This window comes from Coregonus lavaretus (genome assembly GCF_964263955.1).
Source record: "Coregonus lavaretus genome assembly, chromosome: 33".
NCBI classification, from domain to species: domain Eukaryota; kingdom Metazoa; phylum Chordata; class Actinopteri; order Salmoniformes; family Salmonidae; genus Coregonus; species Coregonus lavaretus.
The window spans coordinates 11409450-11436673 of NC_140020.1; the positions used below are offsets into that span (position 1 = coordinate 11409450).

Genomic DNA, 27224 nt, shown 5'->3' on the forward strand with positions numbered 1-27224 from the left:
CAGGCCACAATAAACAGTCTGATTAACTCTATGCGAAGAAGATGTGTCACGCTGCGTGAGGCAAATGGTGGTCACACCAGATACTGACAGGTTTTCTACTTTTCTTTTAAGGTATCTGTGACCAACAGATGCATATCTGTATTCCCAGTGATGTGAAATCCATAGATTAGGCCCTAATGAATTTAATTCAATTGACTGATTTTCTTATATGAACTGTAACTCAGTAAAATCTTTGAAATTGTTGCATGTTGCATTTATATTTTTGTTCAGTGTATTTCTATACAGCTTGTTAGTCATTTCAACACATGATCAGTAGTTGTTGAGCAGAATTTCCTCTTGAAGGACAATCAATCAATCTTACCTTGGGCTCAGGATTGCCAGTCATGGTCTTGAGCAGCTCGTGGAGGTGGGGCCAGTTGCCTTGAGAGTACCAGCCAGGTTTGTCCAGGGACAGCAGCCCCTCGCTCTCCTCCACATCATTCACTACAGCCAGGACAAAGACAACAACAACCACAAAGTCACCACACAGCTCGACTACACCGTTCAACGACATGAACATACACGACCACACCGCTCAGCACACAACCACAACACCGCTCAACCACATAACTCAACACTGGGCCCACAAGCAAATGTGACTCATTTCAGGAAACTAGGCATATGTCGCTCATCACTACTTCACAGGAGAGGCATGTAAGCATAAACTTATCAAGATGCGTTTTTTGGCAGAAATGCCTTCTGGAACATGCAAACTTTCATGCCATCTGTAAATACAAATACAATTGTTATATTACGAGCCTAGTTGGTTTAGCCACGGAAAAAGACAGGAACCTTCCCACTAGCCATGATTGGCTGAGATATTGGATGTACTGGACATGCCGAGAGATGAGTTCGGCCTGTCTATAACATGAGCTGGTCGGTATGTGTAGGTAATCCTTTCTAAAGCAGATTTTTTTGAAAGATATCACATAGTAGAACTGCAAAAGTGTTGTTCTCCACTTTTTGGAGGACTGAGTTTTGAAATCAGTGGAATACCCGGTGGAATTAGAGTACGATAGCTAAGGAGATGGAGAAAATTCTGGCGTTTGATTGCAAATATGCAGAGGGAGTCGAAAAGAGAACACACAGAAGGCTGTTGTATAAAACACCTGTCTCCGGATTACATCTTCAAACTAAGGGCAACCATGGCATCTGTGACAGATAGGGAGAAGCGTCCATCCATGTATACGGGTAAGAGAGTCTAGCTAGCTACATTTTCAGATATTATACGTTTCTAATTTTGTCAGAAAGTCGTTTTCATTTCATGTTAAAGTGTACTGTTAGTTAGCTAACGTTAGCTGGCTGGCTCGCTAGCTAACGTTACGTGTATAATCTTTGTAGTAATATTATTTGTATCTCAGAGCCATTTGCATTGCTAGTTATAGCCTAATGTTAGCTAGCTAGCTATCATTGAACCTGGTTGGTTAGCTACCTGCAGATTCATGCAGGGTAGTAACATTATGAGTTGGGATTATGGTTAATTGTTTAGCTAGCTAGCTACATGTGTAAACAAAATACTCTACTATGCAAGTAACCATTTCACTACACCTTCTGTATCCTGTGCATGTGAGAAATCAACTTTGATTTGATTTGATATAGTATGTGACGGTAATGTGAAGGACATGACCTGCACCAAAGTCAAATTAGGATATAACGTTAGGCCAACGAGACAGTGTCCAAGTTCTAAAATTCTCCGGTAGAATGCCCTGCTTTTATTGTGATACTCACAACCGTAAGCTATTTTCTGTAATTGGCTCCCCATTAACTTGTAAATAATGATCTTGTTGTGAGTTTATTTTCCTGTAATAATGAAGATGGGTGGCAGGTAGCTTAGTGGTTAAGAGCGTTATGCCAGTAACCGAAAGGTCGCTGGTTCTAATCCCCGAGCCGACTAGGTGAAACATCTGTTGATGTGCTCTTGAGCAAGGCACTTAACCCTAATTGCTCCTGTAAGTTGCTCTGGATAAGAGCGTCTGCTAAATGACTAAAATGTAAAAAGACAAATGAGCTAAAGTGAAGACATTGTCAGCTATATGATATGGTCATTATTTGAACTGGATAGCCAGCTAACTTAACATTAGCTAACAAGCTAGAAACGAAGCAAAACATTGTTTAGAAAGTTGCTTTTAGTTCCCTGGTTTGCTAGATTGACATTTACTCAATTCATTTTTAAACGGGTGGATTTATTGGCTATTTTGGATCACCAGGCTGCTGATGTCATGCAGCCTGTAGTTTTTGTGTTTATACTTTTTCATTGCAACAAAATGTTTGATGTCGGACGACATTAGAATGTTCATGATGTCACTGCGACAACTGTCGATAGATGTAATATAAACCAGCCTTTAGTTTTGAAATCTTTGGTTGTTTAGTACATGGCCTAACATGTGAATCCTTAAAGAGATGGGTGGGGCTAAGGCTTAAGAGGGTGTGAACTATACTGAATGGGTGTAGACTAAGAAGAGCATAAAACATTCAAGGGCCATTTTCTCAAAAAGTTGATCAACTTTCAAAGCAGAATTACTTAACCATTGTTCCTCAACTGTACTGTATGATATACACTTTTCTCTACTACAAAGTCTCTACTTTTATCCAATGTAAAAAACAAAATTTGAAATGTTGCTACATAAGACCGAATTGAGCCGGTTTGTAACAAAAATGGATTCTAACAACATGGATCCTTCCATATACAGCACTTGTGAGGGATAAAAGTACCTCATTTAAAAGATAGATTTTTCACAGGGGAAATGTGCCTTATTGGAGCTACTGTACTTCCATGAGTATGTTTCCTAAACAGATATAGTGCACTACTTTTGAACAGGGCACATAGGGCTCTGGTCAAAAGAAGTGCACTATTATAGGGAATAGCTTGCCATTTGGGACACAACCATGGATGCTCGCCTGCTTCCTCCTCTCATACCCCCACAGGTGCAGTGATCCAGTGTGGCCTGGCGTACCCCTATCTCAGCCACCAGACAATGGTGTCAGCGTCTCAGTGAAGAGGAACACTTCCAAAGGACTACTTCCAAAGAAACACTTTGCTTTTTCAGGCACTCACTCACAGAAGTCACACATTATACAGTACAGGAAAGTGTGTCAATGACCTCATGGAAGCATTTACAGTTCATAAATAACACCCAAGGATCTTTCCAGACTTCAGGAACAACGTGGTTTATGTCTTAATGCTCAACAACAGCCAAGTACTTTTCACTAAGAGAAAAAGTCTGTATATAGTCATTCCTGGTTGACTAGAGGAGGTTTTGGCCTGCTTGATTGGGCTGCTGCTGGTTAGCAATAACAACAGTCTGTTTCAGTTTGAGCAAGGGGGTAGTGGAGCATAGCCAAGATAAGATACAGAGAGGCTGGAATCTAAACTGCACCACACAATTCCCAAAGCATTACTCACACATTAGAAACTGCCGGGAGGGAGGCCCCGGAAAGTTCCTTGAAAACAGTAAATAGAACTGTATAACCTTTGTTATTCATATTGTGTGTCATCTTCAAAGTCGTTGTGCCCGGCTTTTAGGGACCCTGCACTTGGAAGTGGGTGATTGCACTTCTGGACAGGAGAAGAAATCAGTCTTAAGGACAACTGATTGGTGCTTAAGACCAGCAGCCGGAGAAGCTCTACTTTCATTTGTTAAAAGGACAGCCCTTGACAGGGTGGGCTGCAGGTTCATGCTAAGGTTAAATATGATATAAATATTGTTGCAGAAGATAGAAAGCACACACTTGGGGACACACACAAACACAAACACAGCTGTGAGGACGTACAGACCTTGACAGTAGATGGAATTAGAAGTATGTGGTCTCTGGAAGCCCACAACTGAGCACAAAAACACACATTTCTATCTCTGAGCCCCCCCTTCCCCCCACACACACACTACCACAAAAAATACCTGGCACCTATTAGAATGTGCAATCCGGTGGCGTTTTCACTGTAACCAAAGTGAGGCTGTATGCACAAGGCAAATATTTAGAGAGACCTGGCCTGGCTGACATCCTCTGGACAAATGACTGCTGAAGGAAGGTCATGCTTAATAAGCGACTGGGAGGAGTCTGACGCTAGCAGCCAAAGTAAAGGATCCATTTCTAAAACCATTTAGTCTAATACAGTCCCTGGCAGGAACTGGGCTCTTCTTAAGGAGTATATCATGTTCTCCTGTCCTGTATAAGACTAGAGCCCATTGACTTACACACATACACTGTGTGACTATGTGTACAGAATTTGTGACCTTTAGAATGATTGATAACTTGTTGAATATTACAGGACATAAAACTGCACACGTGGTTGTGGTGACACGATAGCAACCTGCTGATAGTCAACTAGCTTAGCTTTGGACTAAACTTAGCTGAACTTGTCATCTCTTTAGCTGATCACCTCTTTATCTGATCAACTTGACAGAATCACTATAGCAACACTATTAGAACATAACTGAGGCAAATAAGTAGTGCATGACAGTTATGCTGTAATGAAAAAAGCCCCAAGGCATACAGTATCTCTGCTACAGTATGGAATAAGATCTCTACCAATATCTCTGCTACAGCATGGAATAAGATCTCTCCCAATATCTCTGCTACAGTATGGAATAGCAGCAGCCACTGACTGAGGCTATATCTGCCAATGTGGCGAGGGCTGGAGGAGGTATGAATATTTGAGCGACTGGGTCATACATAACGCATCCATTCCTGGCAGAAACACAGTCCAGATGGAGGAGCATTCCAGAGCCTGTGCACACCTTTAGGAACTGACCGGGATTAAATATCAGCTACCTGAGCAGGAAGACTGGGATCATGTGTGGATAACAGATCAAATTAGAAATACTGACAGCTAATATAAACCTAGTTTAAACCCTACTATGTCTGCAAGGAGAGGTGGTGTGATGGTCACCACCTGTCTTGATGCTAGTTTATCTTATAGGTTTCAGAAGAGATTTGATTTGACGTTTGGGTTTTATCTTCTGGAAGACATCTCCATAAGTAGTGCTTTTCTCATCCCCAAAAAATGAAATAATTTGCAGTAATCACCATCATGAGATTCCACTGGGCTGTAAAGTCCACAGCCCTGTAATGTGCTCTTTGATGTCGGCAGAGAGCTGATCTACAGTGCTTAGTGTTGGAGAGGAGTGAACTGTACATAGGGTACTGATGGTTGACTGGGAAGTGGGATCCTGTATGGACAGGCAGACATACAGACAGGCAGGGAAGCAGGTACTGTAGTCAGGTACTCACCCAGGGTCCTGAAGGGCCTCTGTTGGGGCACCAATGAGAAGAACCCAGGCTTCAAGGCATTGGTGATGATGATGTCAAACAGCTCCTCCCAGTCCTTCCTGCAACAGCCAATAAGAAGCAAACCCCTGATTACTAAAATACATCAGCAAATACAGGCTCAGTGTGAGGTCAAAGCTTGGACACCAACCAACTGGATTTGTGTAGCACACAAAAACTCTTACTTTAACTAAACATTGGGGAGTTGATGAAAAACATGAACCATAAACAGTGTATTTAGGAAAAAGGCATGAGGGAAATGTTAGGGAACAATAAACATCAGGCCAAAAAAGACATACACACATACAACAGCCAAAAAAGACATACACTCATGGTAATTATTAACACTAGCTTAGCGTTAGCATCCAGCTCCAAGCACTAGCAGACATTCAGACCAGGGTTGCATCCTGTCTCCAGAAATGTACCTGGATCTCCTCTCCAGAGCAGAGCCATGTGGGTGGGTAGACTGGTGTTTGCGGTTCTCTGGCCTGGCTAGAGCTGACTGGGATTACACTATGAGAGAGACCTCTCACTGCAGCCCTACGTGGGCAGATACCTATCCTGAGCTGAGGCAAGGCCCAGGGTCATTCAGAGCACTGCCTTTTGATATAAAACTCACAATTCTAAAGCTAGGTCATAGACATGCAGGACCTCAACCATCTCAGTTATACACTCCCCTCCATATGTATTTGGACAGTGAAGCTAAAATGTGTACATTTGGCTCTATACTCCAGCATTTTGGATTTGAGATCAAATGTTTTATATGAGGCGACAGTACAGAATGTCACCTTTTATTTGAGGGTATATTCATACGTATCCGTTTTATCGTTTAGAAATGAAAGCACTTTATGTATCTAGTCCCCCCATTTGAATATGTTTTTTTCCATAAATATTTGGACAACTTCACTTATCGTGAAAAGCTGAGTATTTGGGCCCAAATTCCTAACACGCAATGACTACATCAAGCTTGTGAGTCTACAAACTTGTTGGATGCATTTACAGTTTGTTTTGGTTGTGTTTCGGATTATGTTTTGCCCAATAGTAATAATGTATTGTGTCATTTTGGAGTCACTATTATTGTAAATAAGAATAGAATGTTTCTGAACACTTCTACATTAATGTGGATGCTACCATGATTATGGATAGTCATGAATGAATCATGACTAATGATGAGTGAGAAAGTTACAGAGGAACAAAGGCCATATCCCCCAAAAATGCTAACCTCCCCTGGCTAGCATTTCTTGTGGGGTATGATCTTTGTTCCTCTGTAACTATAAGTGAATTTGTCCAAATACTTCTTCAAATGAGGGGACTAGATATATAAAATGCTTTCATTTCTAATGGTAAAACAGATATGTATGAAAATACCTTCAAATAAACAGTGACATTCTGTACTGTCGACTCATATTAAACATTTGATCTCAAATCCAAAATGATGGAGTATAGAGCCACATTTTAAAATGTTAGCTTCACTGTCCAAATACATATGGAAGGGAGTGTACATCAGTGGCGGTCGGTGCCCTTTAAGATGAGGGAGGACAATTTTTTTTTTTTTATGAGCATGGGCTTATTTCTATTACAGCATATTGGATGAGCGTCATTCATATTCCATTCACCTTGCTCAATGTAACATTGATATTTTTGGGCTACTAAATGATACACAAATGTTCCCTATACCCATCATGAGGTTGCAACAACCTAGACTACGAATTAAAGTTTACAACATAGGTTCACAGGTCGAGAGAAATTAGAGTAATCAAGGTGACAGATAGTGACACATTCAATACCGCCTAGCCGATCTACAGTGAGGGAAAAAAGTATTTGATCCCCTCCTGATTTTGTACGTTTGCCCACTGACAAAGAAATGATCAGTCTATAATTTTAATGGTAGGTTTATTTGAACAGTGAGAGACAGAATAACAACAAAAAAATCCAGAAAAACGCATGTCAAAAATGTTATAAATTGATTTGCATTTTAATGAGGGAAATAAGTATTTGACCCCCTCTCAATCAGAAAGATTTCTGGCTCCCATGTGTATTTTATACAGGTAACGAGCTGCGATTAGGAGCACACTCTTAAAGGGAGTGCTCCACTCTTAAAGGGAGTGCTCATAATCTCAGCTTGTTACCTGTATAAAAGACACCTGTCCAGAGAAGCAATCAATCAATCAGATTCCAAACTCTCCACCATGGCCAAGACCAAAGAGCTCTCCAAGGATGTCAGGGACAAGATTGTAGACCTACACAAGGCTGGAATGGGCTACAAGACCATCACCAAGCAGCTTGGTGAGAAGGTGACAACAGTTGGTGCGATTATTCGCAAATGGAAGAAACACAAAAGAACTGTCAATCTCCCTCGGCCTGGGGCTCCATGCAAGATCTCACCTCGTGGAGTTGCAATGATCATGAGAACGGTGAGGAATCAGCCCAGAACTACACGGGAGGATCTTGTCAATTATCTCAAGGCAGCTGGGACCATAGTCACCAAGAAAACAATTGGTAACACACTACGCCGTGAAGGACTGAAATCCTGCAGCGCCCACAAGGTCCCCCTGCTCAAGAAAGCACATATACAGGCCCGTCTGAAGTTTTCCAATGAACATCTGAATGATTCAGAGGAGAACTGGGTGAAAGTGTTGTGGTCAGATGAGACCAAAATCGAGCTCTTTGGCATCAACTCAACTCGCCGTGTTTGGAGGAGGAGGAATGCTGCCTATGACCCCAAGAACACCATCCCCACCGTCAAACATGGAGGTGGAAACATTATGCTTTGGGGGTGTTTTTCTGCTAAGGGGACAGGACAACTTCACCGCATCAAAGGGACGATGGACATGTACCATCAAATCTTGGGTGAGAACCTCCTTCCCTTAGGCAGGGCATTGAAAATGGGTCGTGGATGGGTATTCCAGCATGACAATGACCAAAAACACACGGCCAATGCAACAAAGGAGTGGCCTAGCCAGAAGAAGCACATTAAGGTCCTGGAGTGGCCTAGCCAGTCTTCAGACCTTAATCCCATAGAAAATATGTGGAGGGAGCTGAAGGTTCAAGTTTCCAAACGTCAGCCTCGAAACATTAATGACTTGGAGAAGACCTGCAAAGAGGAGTGGGACAAAATCCCTCCTGAGATGTGTGCAAACCTGATGGCCAACTACAAGAAACATCTGACCTCTGTGATTGCCAACAAGGGTTTTGCCACCAAGTACCAAGTCATGTTTTGCAGAGGGGTCAAATACTTATTTCCCTCATTAAAATTAAAATCCATTTCTAACATTTTTGACATGCGTTTTTCTGGATTTCTTTGTGTTTATTCTGTCTCTCACTGTTCAAATAAACCTACCATTAAAATTATAGACTGATCATTTCTTTGTCAGTGGGCAAACGTACAAAATCAGCAGGGGATCAAATACTTTTTCCCCACACTGTAGGTTGTAATCATTAGTCCAACAGTTGCAAACAAGAGTTTCTATTGGACAAATTCAAGTATGTTTATCCCTATTTTGTTCGGTTTCCTTCGGTTTAAGAAACATTTTTCAACAGAATCGTCGGAAAGAATACACCCCTGATCACAGGCAAACACAGAACTAGCAGCCACATATAAACCACATGATCACTTTGCTCGTTGTATGTATATAATTCCTTCTCGCATCTACGCTCTCTCCTCCTCTCACCTTTTCCCTTCAATTGTGGACTTCAGTGCACAATACAACAGCTGTCTGTGACCAGGCGAAAAAACCTTTCCAAACCAAACTTTCATACCGTACCCTAACCACTACACACAGCCTACATCGTTGTCACCATATTAACGTCATAGCAAACACAGCTACTAGAACTAACACGTTAGTAAACCCGCTACAATCATGCAGTACAGTATACAGCAAGCAGTTTAGCAGTTACACCGTCGGCCCCCAGTATAAATAAATTAATAAAACCAAAAGCTTGGAAGAGTTCCAGTGTTGGATAGCCATAGCTAGCAAACATAGCATCCCTCTCTGTTTGAACCGGGTTTTTGAGTAGGCTAAATTAGCTAGCTGTATTTGCTAGCTAAGTAAATGAAAGTAGTATATATATATATATATATACACACACACACCGAACAAAAATATAAACGCAATATGTAAAAGTGTTGGTCCCATATTTCATGAGCTGAAGTAAAAGATCCCAGAAATTGTCCATATGCACAAAATACATATTTCTCTCGAATGTTGTGCACACATTTGTTTACATGCCTGTTAGTGAGCATTTCTCATTTGCCAAGAAAATCCATCCACCTGACAGGTGTGTCATATCAAGAAGCTGATTAAACAGCACTATCGTTACACAGGTGACCCTTGTGCTGCGGACAATAAAAGGTCACTCTAAAATGTGCCGTTTTGTCACACAACACAATGCCACAGATTTCTCAAGTTTTGAGGGAGCGAGCAATTGGCATGCTGACTGCAGGAATGTCCACCAAAGCTATTGCCAGAGAATGTAATGCTAATTTCCCTACCATAAGCTGCCTCCAACGTTGTTTTAGAGAATTTGGCATAACACTTGTATGGCGTCGTGTGGGCAAGCGGTTTGCAGATTCTATTTTTGTTTCATCAGACCAGAGGACATTTTTCAAAAAAGTAGTTGCAAACCGTAGTCTGGCTTTTTTATGGCGGTTTTGGAGCGGTGGCTTCTTCCTTGCTGAGCGGCCTTTCAGGTTATGTCGATATAGGACTCGTTTTACTGTGGATATAGATACTTTGTACCGGTTTCCTCCAGCATCTTCACAAGGTCCTTTGTTGTTGTTCTGGGATTGATTTGCACTTTTCACACCAAAGTACGTTCATCTCTAGGAGACAGAACCCGTCTCCTTCCTGAGCGGTATTACGGCTGCGTGGTCCCATGGTGTTTATACTTGCGTACTATTGTTTGTACAGATGAACGTGGTACCTTCAGGCGTTTGGAAATTGCTCCCAAGGATGAACCAGACTTGTGGAGGTCTACAATGTTTTTTCTGAGGTCTTGGCTGATTTCTTTTGATTTTCCCATGATGTCAAGCAAAGAGGCACTGAATTTGAAGGTAGGCCTTCAAATACATCCACAGGTACACCTCCAATTGACTCAAATGATGTCAATTAGGCTATCAGAAGCTTCTAAAGCCATGACATTTTCTGGAATTTTCCAAGCTGTTTAAAGGCACAGTCAACTTAGTGTATGTAAACTTCTGACCCACTGGAATTGTGATACAGTGAATTATAAGTGAAATAATCTATCTGTAAACAATTGTTGGAAAAATTACTTGTGTCATACACAAAGTAGATTTGATGGTACATGGCCCCGTCCATCGTCCCTTTGATGCGGTGAAGTTGTCCTGTCCGCTTAGCAGAAAAACACCCCCAAAGCATAATGTTTCCACCTCCATGTTTGACGGTGGGGATGGTGTTCTTGGGGTCATAGGCAGCATTCCTCCTCCTCCAAACACGGCGAGTTGAGTTGATGCCAAAGAGTTCCATTTTGGTCTCATCTGACCACAACACTTCCACCCATCATTCAGATGTTGGAAAGCTGTCATCAAGGCAAGGGGTGGCTACTTTGAAGAATCTAAAATCTAAAATCTATTTAGATTTGTTTACTATATCATTCCATATGTGTTATTTCAAAGTTTTGATGTCTTCACTATTATTCTACAATGTAGAAAATACTAAAAATAAAGAAAAACCCATGAATGAGTAGGTGTGTCCAAACTTTTGACTTGCCTTGCAAAAGTATTCATCCCCCTTGGCGTTTTTCCTATTTTGTTGCATTACAACCTGTAATTTAAATGGATTTTTATTTGGATTTCATGTAACTGACCTACACAAAATAGTCCAAATTGGTGAAGTGAAATTCAAAAAAATTAATCATGGAAAAGTGGTGCGTGCATCTGTATTCACCCCCTTTGCTATGAAGCCCCTAAATAAGATCTGGTGCAACCAATTACCATCAGAAGTCACATAATTAGTTAAATAAAGTCCACCTTTGTGCAATCTAAGTGTCACATGATCTGTCACATGATCTCAGTATATATACACCTGTTCTGAAAGGCCCCAGAGTCGGCAACACCACTAAGCAAGGGGCACCATCAAGCAAGCGGCACCATGAAGACCAAGGAGCTCTCCAAACAGGTCAGGGACAAAGTTGTGGAGAAGTACAGATCAGGGTTGGGTTATAAAAAAATATCCGACTTAAAATCCATTAATAAAAAAATTGAAAGAATTTGGCACCACAAAAAACCTGCCAAGGAGGGAATTAATCAGAGAGGCAACAAAGAGACCAAAGATAACCCTGAAGGAGCTACAAAGCTGTATCTGTCCATAGGACCACTTTAAGCCGTACACTCCACAGAGCTGGGCTTTATGGAAGAGTGGCCAGAATAAAGCCATTGCTTAAAGAAAAAAATAAGCAAACATGTTTGGTGTTCACCAAAAGGCATGTGGGAGACTCCCCAAACATATGGAAGAAGGTACTCTGGTCAGATGAGACTAAAATTGAGCTTTTTGGCCATCAAGGAAAATGCTATGTCTGGCGCAAACCCAACACCTCTCATCACCCCGAGAACACCATCCCCACAGTGAAGCATGGTGGTGGCAGCATCATGTTGTGGGGAGGTTTTTCATCGGCAGGGACTGGGAAACTGGTCAGAATTGAAGAAATGATGGATGGCGCTAAATACAGGGAAATTCTTGAGGGAAACCTGTTTCAGTCTTCCAGAGATTTGAGACTGGGACGGAAGTTCACCTTCCAGCACGACAATGACCCTAAGCATCCTGCTAAAGCAACACTCGAGTGGTGGGCGGCAGGTAGCTTAGTGGGTAAGAGCGTTGTGCAAGTAACCGAAAGGTCGCTGGTTCTAATCCCTGAGCCGACTAGGTGAAAAAATCTGTCGATGTGCCCTTAAGCAAGGCACTTAACCCTAATTGCTCCTGTAAATCGCTCTGGATAAGAGCGTCTGCTAAATGACTAAAATGTAAAAATGTTTAAGGGGAAACATTTAAATGTCTTGGAATGGCCTAGTCAAAGCCCAGACCTCAATCCAATTGAACATTTGTGGTATGACTTAAAGATTGCTGTACACCAGCGGAACCAATCCAACTTGAAGAAGCTGGAGCAGTTTTGCCAAGCTTATAGAGACATACCCCAAGAGACTTGCAGCTGTAATTGCTTGTTTCACAATAAAACATATTTGCATCTTCAAAGTGGTAGGCATGTTGTGTAAATCAAATGATACAAACCCCCAAAAAATCAATTTTTATTCCAAGTTGTAAGGCAACAAAATAGGACAAATGCCAGGGGGGGAGGTGAATACTTTCGCAAGCCACTGTATACTACGAAATATAGCTCTCTCTCTCTTGCTTCTCCTTAATTTTGGAAGAAACTCAAATTTCTCAACTGTTCAACTATTGTTTATCTATCTCTTTGAGTCAACTACTCACCACATTTTATGCACTGCAGTGCTAGCTAGCTGTAGTTTATGCTTTCAGTACTAGATTCATTCTCTGATCCTTTCATTGGGTGGACAACATGTCAGTTCATGCTGCAAGAGCTCTGATAGGTTGGAGGACATCCTCCGGAAGTTGTCATAATTACTGTGTAAGTCTATGGAAGGGGGTGAGAACCATGAGCCTCCTAGGTTTTGTATTGAAGTCAATGTACCCATATGAGGACAGAAGCTAGCTGTCCTCTGGCTACACCCTGCTGCTACCCTACAGAATGCTGCTGAGGCTACTGTATACCTTCATTGCAAAACAGTGTGCTTTAATCAATTATTTGGTGACGTAAATATATCTAAAAAATATAACTTTTTTAATGTTCCACTATTTTAATTTTTATGAAATTCACTGAGGAAGATGGTCCTCCCCTTCCTCCTCTGAGGAGCCTCCATTGGTGTACATCCACGTTATACAGCCTTAGGAGCTAGTCAAACATATTCCTGACATAACATTATACAGTGCATTCGGAAGGTATTCAGACCCCTTGACTTTTTCCACATTTTGTTACATTACAGCCTTATTCTAAAATGGATTTTAAAAAATGTGTACCCCTCATCAATATAAACACAATACCCCATAATGACCCCAACAAAATAATTCACCTCCCTGACCAAGGCCCTTCTCCCCCAATTGCTCAGTTTGGCCGGGTGGCCAGCTCTAGGAACTGTCTTGGTGCTTCCAAACTTCTTCCATTTGATGATGGAGGCCACTGTGTTCTTGGTGACCTTCAATGCTGCAGAAACGTTTTGGTACCCTTGCCCAGATCTGTGACTCGACACAATCCTGTCTCGGAGCTCTACGGACAATTCCTTCAACCTCATGGCTTTGCTATGACATGCACTGTCAACTGTGGGACCTTAATGAGACAGGTGTGAGCCTTTCCAAATCATGTCCAAACAATTAAATGTACCACAGGTGGACTCCAATCAAGTTGTAGAAACATCTCAAGGATGATCAATGGAAACAGGATGAACCTGAGCTTAATTTAGAATCTCATAGCAAAGGGTCTGAATACTTATGTAAATAAGGTGTCTTTTTTATTTGTAATAAATTTGCTACAATTTCTAAAAACATTTTTTCACTTTGTCATTATGGGGTATTGTGTGTAGATTGATGATTGATTGATTTTTTTATGTAATCAATTTTAGAATTAGGCTGTAACATAACAAAATGTGGAAAAAGTCAAGGGGTCTGAATACTTTCCGAATGCACTGTAGCTACATCCCTTTATAGCCAGCAAAAAGTATTACAGGGAGGTCTAAAAACTAGTCAGAGCAAACACACACAGTTTATTAGGTACACTCATCTAGTACCGGGTTGGACCCCCCTTTGCCTCCAGAACAGCCTGAATTCTTTGGGGAATGGATTTTACAAGGTGTCGGAAACCTTTGTTGCTCAATTGGTAACAAGGGATCTAACGTGTGGCAGGAAAACGTTCCCCACAACAGTACACCACCGCCACCAGCCTGTACTGTTGACACCAGGCAGGATGGGTCCATGGACTTATGCTGCTAATGCCAAATCCTGACTCTGCACCACATCAGCACACAACATAGAGGAGGTTCACATGCAGGCCAGCCCGTACAGCAGAACAAAGCAAAGCTTATCCCCGAGCCACCACACGGACAAGACCATTTCCTGGCTTCAGTTATCGCAACATAAATCTGACGTCCTCAGGCGTTGTAAACTGGAGCTCTGAACACACTATATTACACACACAGTCGGGCTTCCACTGGACATGGCGGCTCCTTATGCGGTGACACATGCTGAAGGGTTAAAGGTCGCGAGGAGGGGGAGGTCAATGAAACAGTGGGGGAGAGAAGGGGGAGAGGGAGAGGAACAACAGACTCAGCCAGGCCAGGCTATTTTACAGGAAATGGCTGTGGGGGAAGCCTGGGCCACAGAGGTCCCTGAAGACCTAGCAGGCATCCAGAACAAACAGTTCACTTTCAGCCCCTCTCCCCTAAGTCTGACTCTCCATTATAACAGTCAGCTATACTAGGAGAGTGGGACAGAAGAATATATCTGGATGTGTGGTTGGTTACTTACCAGATGGCATCAAACGTTACTGTAGCTAGGCTATGGCCTTGGTTTGATTAAACCTCATGACCAAGTTCTCCACTGTGAAGTAATACTGGTGATGTGTGATTGTGTCTGTTTAGATAATGGGCAGAGACACTTCACTAAGACATTATATTAAACACACTTCGCCACCAGCCAGACCAGCCAAAGCACCAGTCTGCTCTCCGCTAGACTTCCCCTTGCTGCCTGACCAAATGTGTAAGAGGTTTTAGGCTAGAATAATAACCCTAGACCACATAGTGTACACTGCAGAGAGAGAGCGAGAGGCACCAGTGATACTGACAGTCCAGTCCACTGGTCAGCCCACAGCTGCAGCTGGCTAATATGGAGAGTCTGCTAGGACAAACAGCACCACTACATAAAGGCAGGCTCAGCCATAGTAAGGTTCACTCTAGTCTAGTCTAATGTGCTGTTATATTTCTGCTGGGCTGAGTGGGAATGAGAGCTGACAATGCACAGTGTTGAGAGGGTGTGCTGAGCTTAGTGATGAGCTTGGAGGGCACTATGGTGTTGAATGCTGAGCTATAGTCAAAGAAAAGCATTCTCACGTAGGTGTTTCTCTAGTCCAGGTGGGAGAGGGCAGTGTGGAGTGCAACAGACATTGCGTAATCTCTGGATCTGTTGGGGTGGTATGCGAATTGGAGTGGGTCCAGGCTGTCTGGGATGACGGCGTTGATGTGAGCCATGACCAGCCTTTCAAAGCATTTCATGGCTACATATGTGAGGTGCTACGGGGCGGTAGTCATTTAGACAGGTTGCCTTGGCATTCTTAGGCACTATGGTGGTCTGCTTGAAACATGTAGGTACAGTGGGGGAAAAAAGTATTTAGTCAGCCACCAATTGTGCAAGTTCTCCCACTTAAAAAGATGAGAGAGGCCTGTAATTTTCATCATAGGTATACGTCAACTATGACAGACAAATTGAGATTTTTTTTCTCTAGAAAATCACATTGTAGGATTTTTAATGAATTTATTTGCAAATTATTGTGGAAAATAAGTATTTGGTCACCTACAAACAAGCAAGATTTCTGGCTCTCACAGACCTGTAACTTCGTCTTTAAGAGGCTCCTCTGTCCTCCACTCGTTACCTGTATTAATGGCACCTGTTTGAACTTGTTATCAGTATAAACGACACCTGTCCACAACCTCAAACAGTCACAGTCCAAACTCCACTATGGCCAAGACCAAAGAGCTGTCAAAGTACACCAGAAACAAAATTGTAGACCTGCACCAGGCTGGGAAGACTGAATCTGCAATAGGTAAGCAGCTTGGTTTGAAGAAATCAACTGTGGGAGCAATTATTAGGAAATGGAAGACATACAAGACCACTGATAATCTCCCTCGATCTGGGGCTCCACGCAAGATCTCACCCCGTGGGGTCAAAATGATCACAAGAACGGTGAGCAAAAATCCCAGAGCCCCACTGGGGGACCTAGTGAATGACCTGCAGAGAGCTGGGACCAAAGTAACAAAGCCTACCATCAGTAACACACTACGCCGCCAGGGACTCAAATCCTGCAGTGCCAGACGTGTGCCCCTGCTTAAGCCAATACATGTCCAGGCCCGTCTGAAGTTTGCTAGAGTGCATTTGGATGACCCAGAAGAGGATTGGGAGAATGTCATATGGTCAGATGAAACCAAAATATAACTTTTTGGTAAAAACTCAACTCGTTGTGTTTGGAGGACAAAGAATGCTGAGTTGCATCCAAAGAACACCATACCTACTGTGAAGCATGGGGGTGGAAACATCATGCTTTGGGGCTGTTTTTCTGCAAAGGGACCAGGACGACTGATCCGTGTAAAGGAAAGAATGAATGGGGCCATGTATCGTGAGATTTTGAGTGAAAACCTCCTTCCATCAGCAAGGGCATTGAAGATGAAACGTGGCTGGGTCTTTCAGCATGACAATGATCCCAAACACACCGCCCGGGCAACGAAGGAGTGGCTTCGTAAGAAGCATTTCAAGGTCCTGGAGTGGCCTAGCCAGTCTCCAGATCTCAACCCCATAGAAAATCTTTGGCGGGAGTTGAAAGTCTGTGTTGCCCAGCGACAGCCCCAAAACATCACTGCTCTAGAGGAGATCTGCATGGAGGAATGGGCCAAAATACCAGCAACAGTGTGTGAAAACCTTTTGAAGACTTACAGAAAACGTTTGACCTGTGTCATTGCCAACAAAGGGTATATAACAAAGTATTGAGAAACTTTTGTTATTGACCATATACTTATTTTCCACCATAATTTGCAAATAAATTCATAAAAAATCCTACAATGTGATTTTCTGGATTTTTTTCTTCTCATTTTGTCTGTCATAGTTGACATGTACCTATGATGAAAATTACAGGCCTCTCTCATCTTTTTAAGTGGGAGAACTTGCACAATTGGTGGCTGACTAAATACTTTTTTTCCCCACTGTATTACAGACTCGGTCAGGGAGAGGTTGAAAATGTCAGTGAAGACACTTGCCAGCTGGTCAGCGCATTTGCTGGTGACTGAAGGAATGAGGGGTAATGGCATGTGAGAGCTGTGTGGAATGTGGGTTGGGAGAGATGAGCCAGTATGGCTGAAACCAGTAGGGTAGGGCTATTCAACTCTGGTCCTGGAGGCTCGAAAGACTTCTGGTTTGTGCTTCTACCTGGTAGTTAATTGCACTCACCTGGTGTCCCAGGTCTAAAATGGTCCCTTATTAGAAGGAGAGGATGAAAACCAGAAGTGTTTCAACCCCCCAGGACTGGAGTTAAGTAGCCCTGCATTAGGGGCTCATCATAAAACCATAAAATAAGTATTAACTTCAGCCCGACTGGTTCTGCTCTCCCATCTCACATACTGGGGCTAAACCAATATGGTTAGTGCCTGGCCCCAGTGAGGTGTGTTTTATGGAGTGCGTCCCAAATGACATATAGTGCACTACTAACTCACCCCAGGATGTGGTCACAGATGAGCCTGCAGTAGTCACTGTGGGAGCTGGTGATGAGCAGGAGGACCTTCCCTGCACTCTTCATGCTCCTCAGCCAGGTCTTGACGGACTCAGAGCAGGGCTGCAGGTAACGACCAGGGTCCCTCTTCACACTGGGGAAGTACCACCCGGCATCCTCTGAGGGGCAGACAAACAAACACCCATTACTAAACGTAGAGATGCACATGCAATAACTTAAATAGTAGCTAGTACTTGAGATGTAGAATACAGATGTAGGATCTTAATCTGCACAGCAGGAAATGCAAACTTGTAGTGTATTCAAGGTTAAAAAAAGGTTCACACTTTAAAATGTCAGACTTGATTTGCCCTAACTAAAAATGTATCAACCCCAGAAAAAATGTCCATTAATTATAGTCCACATAATAATTAACATTTCCTGTTGCTGCAGGATTATTTTCCTGCTTTGATAAAATGCTAAAATTAAGATCCTAGCTACACCTGTAGATACAATATACAGTGCATTCGGAAAGTATTCAGACCCCTTGACTTTTTCCACATTTTGTTACATTACATCATTATTCTAAAATCCTCATTAATCTACACACAATACCCCATAATGACAAAGTGAAAACATGTTTTTTTTTTTTTTAGCAAATGTATTAAAAAGAAAAAACAGAAATACCTTACTTACATAAGTATTCAGAACCTTTGCTTTGAGACTCGAAATGGAGCTCTGGTGCATCCTGTTTCCATTGATCACACTTAACAGGTTTCAACAACTTCATGGTAGAGTGGCCAGACGGAAGCTACTCCTCAGTAAAAGGCACATGACAGCCTGCTTGGAGTTTGCAAAAAGGCACCTAAAGACTCTCAGACCATGAGAAACAAGATTATCTGGTCTGATGAAACCAAGATTGAACTCTTTGGCCAGGAATGCCAAGAGTCACATCTGGAGGAAACCTTGCACCATCCCTACGGTGAAGCATGGTGGTGGCAACATCATGCTGTGGGGATGTCTTTCAGCAGCAGGGACTGGGAGACTAGTCAGGATCGAGGGAAAGATGAACGGAGCAAAGTACAGAGAGATCTGTCTATAGCTGTCTATTTACCACCACAAACCGATGCTGGCACTAAGATTGCACTCAATGAGATGTATAAGGCCATAAGCAAACAGGAAAACGCTCATCCATAGGCAGCGCTCCTAGTGGCCGGGGACTTTAATGCAGGGAAACTTAAATCCGTTCTACCTAATTTCTACCAGCATGTTAAATGTGCAACCAGAGGGAAAACAACTCTAGACCACCTTTACTCCACACACAGAGACGCGTACAAAGCTCTCCCTCGCCCTCCATTTGGCAAATCTGACCATAATTATATCCTCCTGATTCCTGCTTAAAAGCAAAAACTAAAGCAGGACGCACCAGTGACTCGGTTAATAAGGAAGTGGTCAGATGACGCAGATGCTAAGCTACAGCACTGTTTTGCTAGCACAGACTGGAATATGTTCCGGGATTCTTCCGATGGCATTGAGGAGTAAACCACATCAGTCATTGGCTTCATCAATAAGTGCATCGATGACGTCGTCCCCACAGTGACCGTACGTAATTTACATACCTCAACCAGAAGCCATGGATTACAGGCAACATCCACACTGAGCTAAAGGGTAGAGCTGCCACTTTCAAGTAGCAGGACTATAACCCGGACGCTTATAAGAAATCCCGCTATGCCCTCCGACTAACCATCAAACAGACAAAGAGTCAATACAGGACTAAGATTGAATCGTACTACACCGGCTCCAACGCTTGTCGGATGTGGCAGGGCTTGCAAAGTATTACGGACTACAAAGGGAAGCACAGCCGCGAGCTGCCCAGTGACACGAGCCTACCAGACGAGCTAAATCACTTCTATGCTCGCTTCGAGGCAAGCAACACTGAAGCATGCATGAGAGCATCAGCTGTTTCCGGATGACTATGTGATCACGCTCTCCGTAGCCGATGTGAGTAAGACTTTTAAGCATGTCAACATTCACAAGGCCGCAGGGCCAGACGGATTACCAGGACGTGTACTCCGAGCATGCGCTGACCAACTGGCAAGTGTCTTCACTGACATTTTCAACATGTCCCTGACTGAGTCTGTAATACCAACATGTTTCAAGAAGACCAGCATAGTCCCTGTGCCCAAGAACACTAAGATAACCTGACTAAATGACTACCGACCCGTAGCACTCACGTCTGTAGCCATGAAGTGCTTTGAAAGGCTGGTCATGGCTCACATCAACACCATTATCCCAGAAACCCTAGACCAGGGGTATTCAACAAAATTAAAAAAAGGTCCAGTTAGAGAAAATGTTTTGAAGCAAAGGTCCAGAAGATCATAATGTCTAACAATTTAGTGGTATATATATTTAAGTAGCCTAGTAGTTCTGAATGTAATCAATAACTGACCGTCTAATCAAATTAATTCAGTACAATTCAAAAACTTGTTGACAATATTTATTATCACGAAACATAGAACTGAACATTAGGGTTGTCCTCGACTAAAGAAATTCTTAGTCGACTAACACTTATATGAGTTTGTCGACTAATCGATTAGTTGATTTAATCGACAGAGCTGTGCAAGACTAGAAAAGCGCAATATAAATGTAGTTAATTAACCATCTGTAAAACTGAGTTTCTCCGAAATTAATCCTGCAAAAGCACCACTTTAAATCTCGTGTTCACCAGAAATGTTCTCATAAGTTACTTGGAAATGAGTAATTAAGCATGAATAAGCATAAAAAATGACTTATCGACTAAAGAAATCTTAGTCGACTAAGACCAAAACGACCGATTAGTCGACTAATCGACTAAGAGGGGCAGCCCTACTGAACATATATGTATGACTGTAGATATGTACAATGTGCTCTCATTAATTAACTAAATAAAACTAGGGCTGCATGTCAAAATAAGAGAAAATAAATAAAATGTGAAAATTGTGCATTTTCAAAAAAAGTGCTTAACTTCAGAAAAATAATATAAAGGGAGGAAAAGTTTGAATTTCCCCTTTTCTGTTTCACATCTTGACTCAACAGTCTCAACCAATTTTACAAATAATAAATCTCAACAGATCTTAACAATTGAACAGTTTTAGAGTATCACTTTCTTCCCCTCATATCCCACTCCACCATGTTTTTGCTCAGTGAGAGAATTGAGCTTTAGCCTGTCTTGCCAGAATTTTAAACCTGGGCTTGAATGGAGTCAGGGCCATTCTCATACACATGTGAAGGTGCTCATTGGTGAGCCTGGAACGATATTTAGTTTTAATTATGTTCATTGTGGAGAAAGCTGCCTCGCAGTTGTATGTGGAGCCAAACATGGTCAAGATGTATAGGGCTACTTTCCTCAGACCCGGGAAAGCAGTCTCAGGGACCATTTGGAACCAGAAAGTGGAAGGGTCAGTTCTTACAAACTGCTCTTTCAGGGCCACATCTGCTTGGAGATCAACCAATTGCATCTGGAGAGACCCAGCATTTACCCATTTAAAGTGCTGTGTGACTTCCTTTGAGAACCCCCTGACATCTGTGATCAGAAATGGGTTCTGAATGAACATGGTGAGCTGCTCTCCAAAGCTGAAGCTGTCAAAACGGTTGCTGAAGTTTACAATCAGCTTATCAATAAAATCAACAAAAGAAGACAAATCTCTCTGTCCCTGAACCTGTTCCTGCACTGCTGGGAAGTGTACACAGTCTCCCTGCAGGTCTTCCTTGAACACTTCAAGTTTCCTCTGAAAGGAGCGAACAGCTGTCATCAGTTCACAAATTGAATTGTCCTTGCCCTGTAGCCTCAAATTCAGTTCATTCAGATGTGACGTGATGTCAACCAAAAAGGCCACATTATCCATCCATTTCTCATTTTCTAAAAAGAGAGAAAACTGTGTTGCCTTCTGACTGCTTAGCTCTGCCAAAAAAGATGCTAATTCCCTCCTGATGGACCAAAAGCGCTCTAGCACCCTGCCTTTGCTGAGCCATCTCACATTGTTGTGCAGCAAAAGATCATCAGCATTGGCATCAACTTCTCTGAGGAATTCCCTAAGCATGCGATGCTGGTAGGAAGAGGATGCCCTGAGAAAATTTATCATTTTCATCATTGTATTCATCACCTCAGCATGCTCATCTGACAGGGAGGCACAGAGGACAGATTGATGAATGATGCAATGGTAAGATAAAAGCTCAGGATTGTCCCCTTTCAGTCTTGCTACAGCTCCTTTTTCTTTCCCTATCATAGAAGGGGCTCCTCTGTGGTTATTGAAACCACTTGTTTTGGCTCTATTCCTCTTTTTGTTAACATCTCCTTAATGGCCAGGTAGATATCCTCTCCTCTTGTACTGGTCTGAAGGGGAGTGACACCTAACATGTCTTCACAGAATGTTTTCTGGGCTGTGTTGAAAAACCTGGCAAACACTAACAGCTGAGCATTGTCACATATGTCAGTGGACTCATCCACAGCTAAGCCTACACATGGTGCCTTATGCATGGCTTCATCTAGCTGGGTTAGCACATCCTGAGTTAATATTTCACTTTTCTTTGTGGCAGATGATGCTGACATGGGAATTTGCTTTATTTTATCACAAAGCTCATTTTTTTGTTTTCCCTCAAGTAGTGTTTCAGCTACTGCACTCATGCATTCTTTGACAACCCCTCCATCTGTAAATGGCTTTTTGTGTTTACCCAAAATCCAAGAAACTCTGAGGGAACACTCAAGAGCACGTTGTTGGGCAGTGAATGTGTTGCTCAGGATCCTGGTGGACTGGTCATATTGGGCTCTGAGACTACTTACTTTCTGTGATCTCAATTCAGATTTGAGTGGGTACGTTTGTTCAAAACCTTTATGTTTTGTCTCATAATGGCGTTTCACATTGCCACTTTTAATAAGTGCCACGGTTTCTGCACATATGAGACACACTGGTTTAGTGCTCCCATTGGGAAGTATGAACAGAAATGAGTCTGTCCATTCTGGATTAAATGCTCTGTTTTCATTGTCCACTTTTCTTTTTTTGGAGAGTGCCATTTGTTCCTTATTTTCTCTAACTGTTACCCTTTTTCTGCCTCACTCGTCTGTTTCGCTCCCTTTCTCCGTCTCACTCATATTTTCGTCAACTTTCTCCGTCTCACTCGTATTTTCCTCAGCTTTCTCCGGCACACTCGTCTGTATCTCTCCCTTTCTCCGTCTCATTCGTCTGTTTCTCACTCGTCTGTTTCGTTCCCTTTCTCCGTCTCATTCGTCTGTTTTCGCTCCCTTTGTTTTCTACATATATCGCTATCTTTTTAATCCGACTTTCTTTTCCTTGGTAACTTGCCTCTAAAACTCTCATCTGTCTGCACTGTAGAGTCCCAATGTTTACCGCCAGGAATGCAAAGACTTCATTGGCTGAGTGGTATCACGTGGGATCGCTTAACTCACATGCAATTGGTCGGTGAGTTTCCTCATTCACAAAACGAGTACCGTAAAGACTATAAAAGCTGTGCATATTAAAATAGAAGCGCCCCGTCAGGTTTTAATTCATAATCTTTTGTTTTGGTCCGGGTCCGTATGGGACGGCTTCTGGGTCCGGATCCGGACCGCGGTCCGCCTGTTAGTGACCTATGCCCTAGACCCACTCCAATTTGCATACCACCCCAACAGATCCACAGATGATGCAATCTCTATTGCACTCCACACTGCCCTTTCCCACCTGGACAAGAGGAACACCTACGTGAGAATGCTATTCATTGACTACAGCTCAGCGTTCAACACCATAGTGCCCTCAAAGCTCATGACTAAGCTAAGGACCCTGGGACTAAACACCTCCCTCTGCAACTGGATCCTGGCCTTCCTGACGGGCCGCCCCCAGGTGGTAAGGGTAGGTAATAACACATCTGCCACGCTGATCCTCAACACAGGGGCCCCTCAGGGGTGCGTGCTCAGTCCCCTCCTGTACTCCCTGTTCACACATGACTGCATGGCCAGGCACAACTCCAATACCATCATTAAGTTCGCCCGACGACACAACAGTGGTGGGCCTGATCACCAACAACGATGAGACAGCCTATAGGGAGGAGGTCAGAGACCTGGCCGTGTGGTGCCAGGATAACAACCTCTCCCTCAACATGATCAAGACAAAGGAGATGATTGTGGACTACAGGGAAAAAAAGAGGACCGAGCACGCCCCCATTCTCATCAACTGGGATGTAGTGGAACAGGTTGAGAGCTTCAAGTTCCTTGGTGTCCATATCTACCTGGTACACACCAAGACAGTCGTGAAGAGGGCACGACAAGGCCTATTCCCCCTCAGGAGACTGAAAAGATTTGGCATGGGTCCTCAGATCGTCAAAAAGTTATACAGCTGCACCATCGAGTGCTTCCTGACTGGTTGCATCACCGACTGGTATGGCAACTGCTCGGCCTCCGACCGCAAGGCACTACAGAGGGTAGTGCGTACGGCCCAGTACATCACTGGGGCCAAGCTTCCTGCCATCCAGGACCTCTATACCAGGTGGTGTCAGACCGTTCTCTCTGCTACCGCATGGCAAGCGGTACCGGAGCACCAAGTCTAGGTCCAAAAGTCTTCTTAACAGCTTCTACCCACAAGCCATAAGACTCCTGAAAAGCTAATCATGGCTACCTGGACAATTTGCTTTATCCCCCCCACCCCCTCTTTTACGCTGCTGCTACTCTGTTTATTACCTATGCATAGTCACTTTAACTCTACCCACATACATATTACCTCAATTACCTCGACTAACTGGTGCCCCCGCACATTGACTCTGTACAGGTACCCCCTGTATATAGCCTCCCTACTGGTATTTCATTTTACTGCTGCTCTTTAATTATTTGTTATTTTTTACTTAACACATATTTTTCTTAAAACTGCATTGTTGGTTAAGGGCTTGTAAGTAAGCATTTCACAGTAAGGTCTACACCTGTTGTATTCGGCGCATGTGGCAAATAAAATTTGATTTGATTTATCCTTGATGAAAACCTGCTCCAGAGCACCCTGGACCTCAGACTGGGGTGGAGGTTCACCTTCCAACAGGACAACGACCCTAAGCACACAGCCAAGACAACGCAGGAGTGGCTTCAGGACAAGTCTTTGAATGTCCTTGAGGAGCCCAGCCAGAGCCCGGACTTGAACCCGATCGAACATCTCTGGAGAGACCTGGAAATAGCTGTGCAGCGACACTCCCCATCCAACCTGACAGAGCTAGAGAGGATCTGCAGAGAAGAATGGGAGAAAGTCCCCATATACAGGTGTGCCAAGCTTGTAGCTCAGCTGGTAGAGCACGGCGCTTGTAATGCCAAGGTAGTGGGTTCGATCCCCGGGACCACCCATACACAAAAAAATAAAAATGATGCACGCATGACTGTAAGTCGCTTTGGATAAAAGCGTCTGCTAAATGGCTTATTATTATTATTATTATTATTATTATTATTATTATTATTATTATTATTATTATTATTAAGGATCGAGGCTGTAATCACTGCCATAGGTGCTTCAACAAAGTACTGAGTAAAGGGTCTGAATACTTATGTGAATGTGATATTTCAATTTTTTTTATTTGATAAATTTGCAAATATTTCAACAAAAAAAAACTGTTTTTGCTTTGTCATTATAGGGTAATGTGTGTAGATTGATGAGGGAAAAAAACGATTTAATCAATTTTAGAATAAAGCTGTAACGTAACAAAATGTGGAAAAAGTGAAGGGGTCTGAATACTTTCCGAATGCACTGTATATACACAAACGTTTGTGGACACCCCTTCAAATTAGTGGATTTGGCTATTTCAGTTGCTGACAGGTGTATAAAATCGAGCACACAGCCATGCAATCTCCACAGACAAACATTGGCAGTAGAATGGCCTTACTGAAGAGCTCAGTGACTTCCAACGTGGCACCGTCATAGGATGCCACCTTACCAACAAGTCAGTTCGTCAAATTTCTGCCCTGTTAGAGCTGCCCCGATCAACTGTAAGTGCTGTTATTGTGAAGTGGAAACTTCTAGGAGCAACAACGGCTCAGCCGCGAAGTGGAAGGCCACACAAGCTCACAGAATGGGACCGCCGAGTGCTGAAGCGTGTAGTGTGTAAAAATCGTCTGTCCTCGGTTGCAACATTCACTACCGAGTTCCAAACTGCCTCTGGAAGCAACGTCAGCACAATAACTGTTCATCGGGAGCTTCATGAAATGGGTTTCCATGGCCAAGCAGCCGCACAAGCCTAAGATCACCATGCGCAATGCCAAGCGTCGGCTGGAGTGGTGTAAAGCTCGGCGCCATAGGACTTTGGAGCAGTGGAAACACGTTCTCTGGAGTGATGAATCACGCTTCACCATCTGGAAGTCCAACGGACAAATCTGGGTTTGGCAGATGCCAGGAGAACACTACCTGGCCCAATGCATAGTGCCAACTGTAAAGTTTAGTAGAGGAGGAATAATGATCTGGGGCTGTTTTTCATGGTTGGGGCTAGGCCCCTTAGTTCCAGTGAAGGATAATGTTGATGCTACAGCATACAATGACATTCTAGACGATTCTGTTCATCCAATTTTGTGGCAACAGTTTGGGGAAGGCCCTTTCCTGTTTCAGCATGATAATGCCCCCATGCACAAAGAGAGGTCCATACAAAAACGGTTTGTCGAGATCGGTGTGGAAGAACTTGACTGGCCTGCACAGAGCCCTTACCTCAACCCCATCAAACACCTTTGGGATGAATTGGAACGCCGACTGCGAGTCAGGCCTAATCTAGCAGCAATATAGCAGCAAAGGGGGGACCAACTCCATATTAATGCCCATGATTTTGGAATGAGATATTCGACGAGCAGGTGTCCACATACCTTTGGTCATGTAGTGTACTTTGTCCATTTGCAAAACATAAATGTGTCTTCTGCTCAACTCAACCCCCCATCAAAGAAGTATAGCCTCATGGGACACAGAGCATCTATTTTCTCATTAACAACTTGTGAGTAAGTCAGTAAGCTAAGCCAAGGATGATATTCTGCTCTGTCTATATTCCATGTACAGATGGAGTATTACAAATGTCATCTGGCAGACAGCCCTAACCAAGTGGATGAATACTAATCAATACGGCTGTGTGACATCCTGGCAGGCCAGGTCAGAAGACAGGCACAACTCCCCTTCTAACCCAGTGGACTGTCTGTTTGAAGTTAGAAGGCTCTTAGCCAGTCTATGGTTTTCATTAGAGGATAATGAGCCCCAGACACAAACGGCACCCTATTCCTTATATAGTGCACTATTTTGATTAGTGGAAAGGCATTAGACTGTCTGCGACACCCACTCCCTGAGCTATGTCACAGGAAACAGCAGGAGGTAAGGGGGATGTATGGGTCACGTCCCACCCCCACTCAGACAGCGGTACGGGCAGCCTGTTCTTCAAAGACCGACTGGCTGATCCAA

At 43.2% G+C, this 27224-nt stretch overlaps 1 protein-coding gene across 1 annotated transcript in view; it reads right to left on the bottom strand.

Annotated features, from left to right (window-relative positions):
* Positions 1–27224, bottom strand: part of LOC311108749 (5'-nucleotidase domain-containing protein 1-like) — a 106684-nt gene that overhangs the window by 7741 nt on the left and 71719 nt on the right. Inside the window, exons 7-9 of the mRNA XM_084151486.1 lie at positions 17804–17978; positions 5269–5366; positions 362–483 (exon numbers count right to left, since the gene is read on the bottom strand). Of these exons, the coding sequence (XP_084007612.1) occupies positions 362–483; positions 5269–5366; positions 17804–17978 (395 nt within the window). The remainder of the gene's footprint in view (positions 1–361; positions 484–5268; positions 5367–17803; positions 17979–27224) is intronic.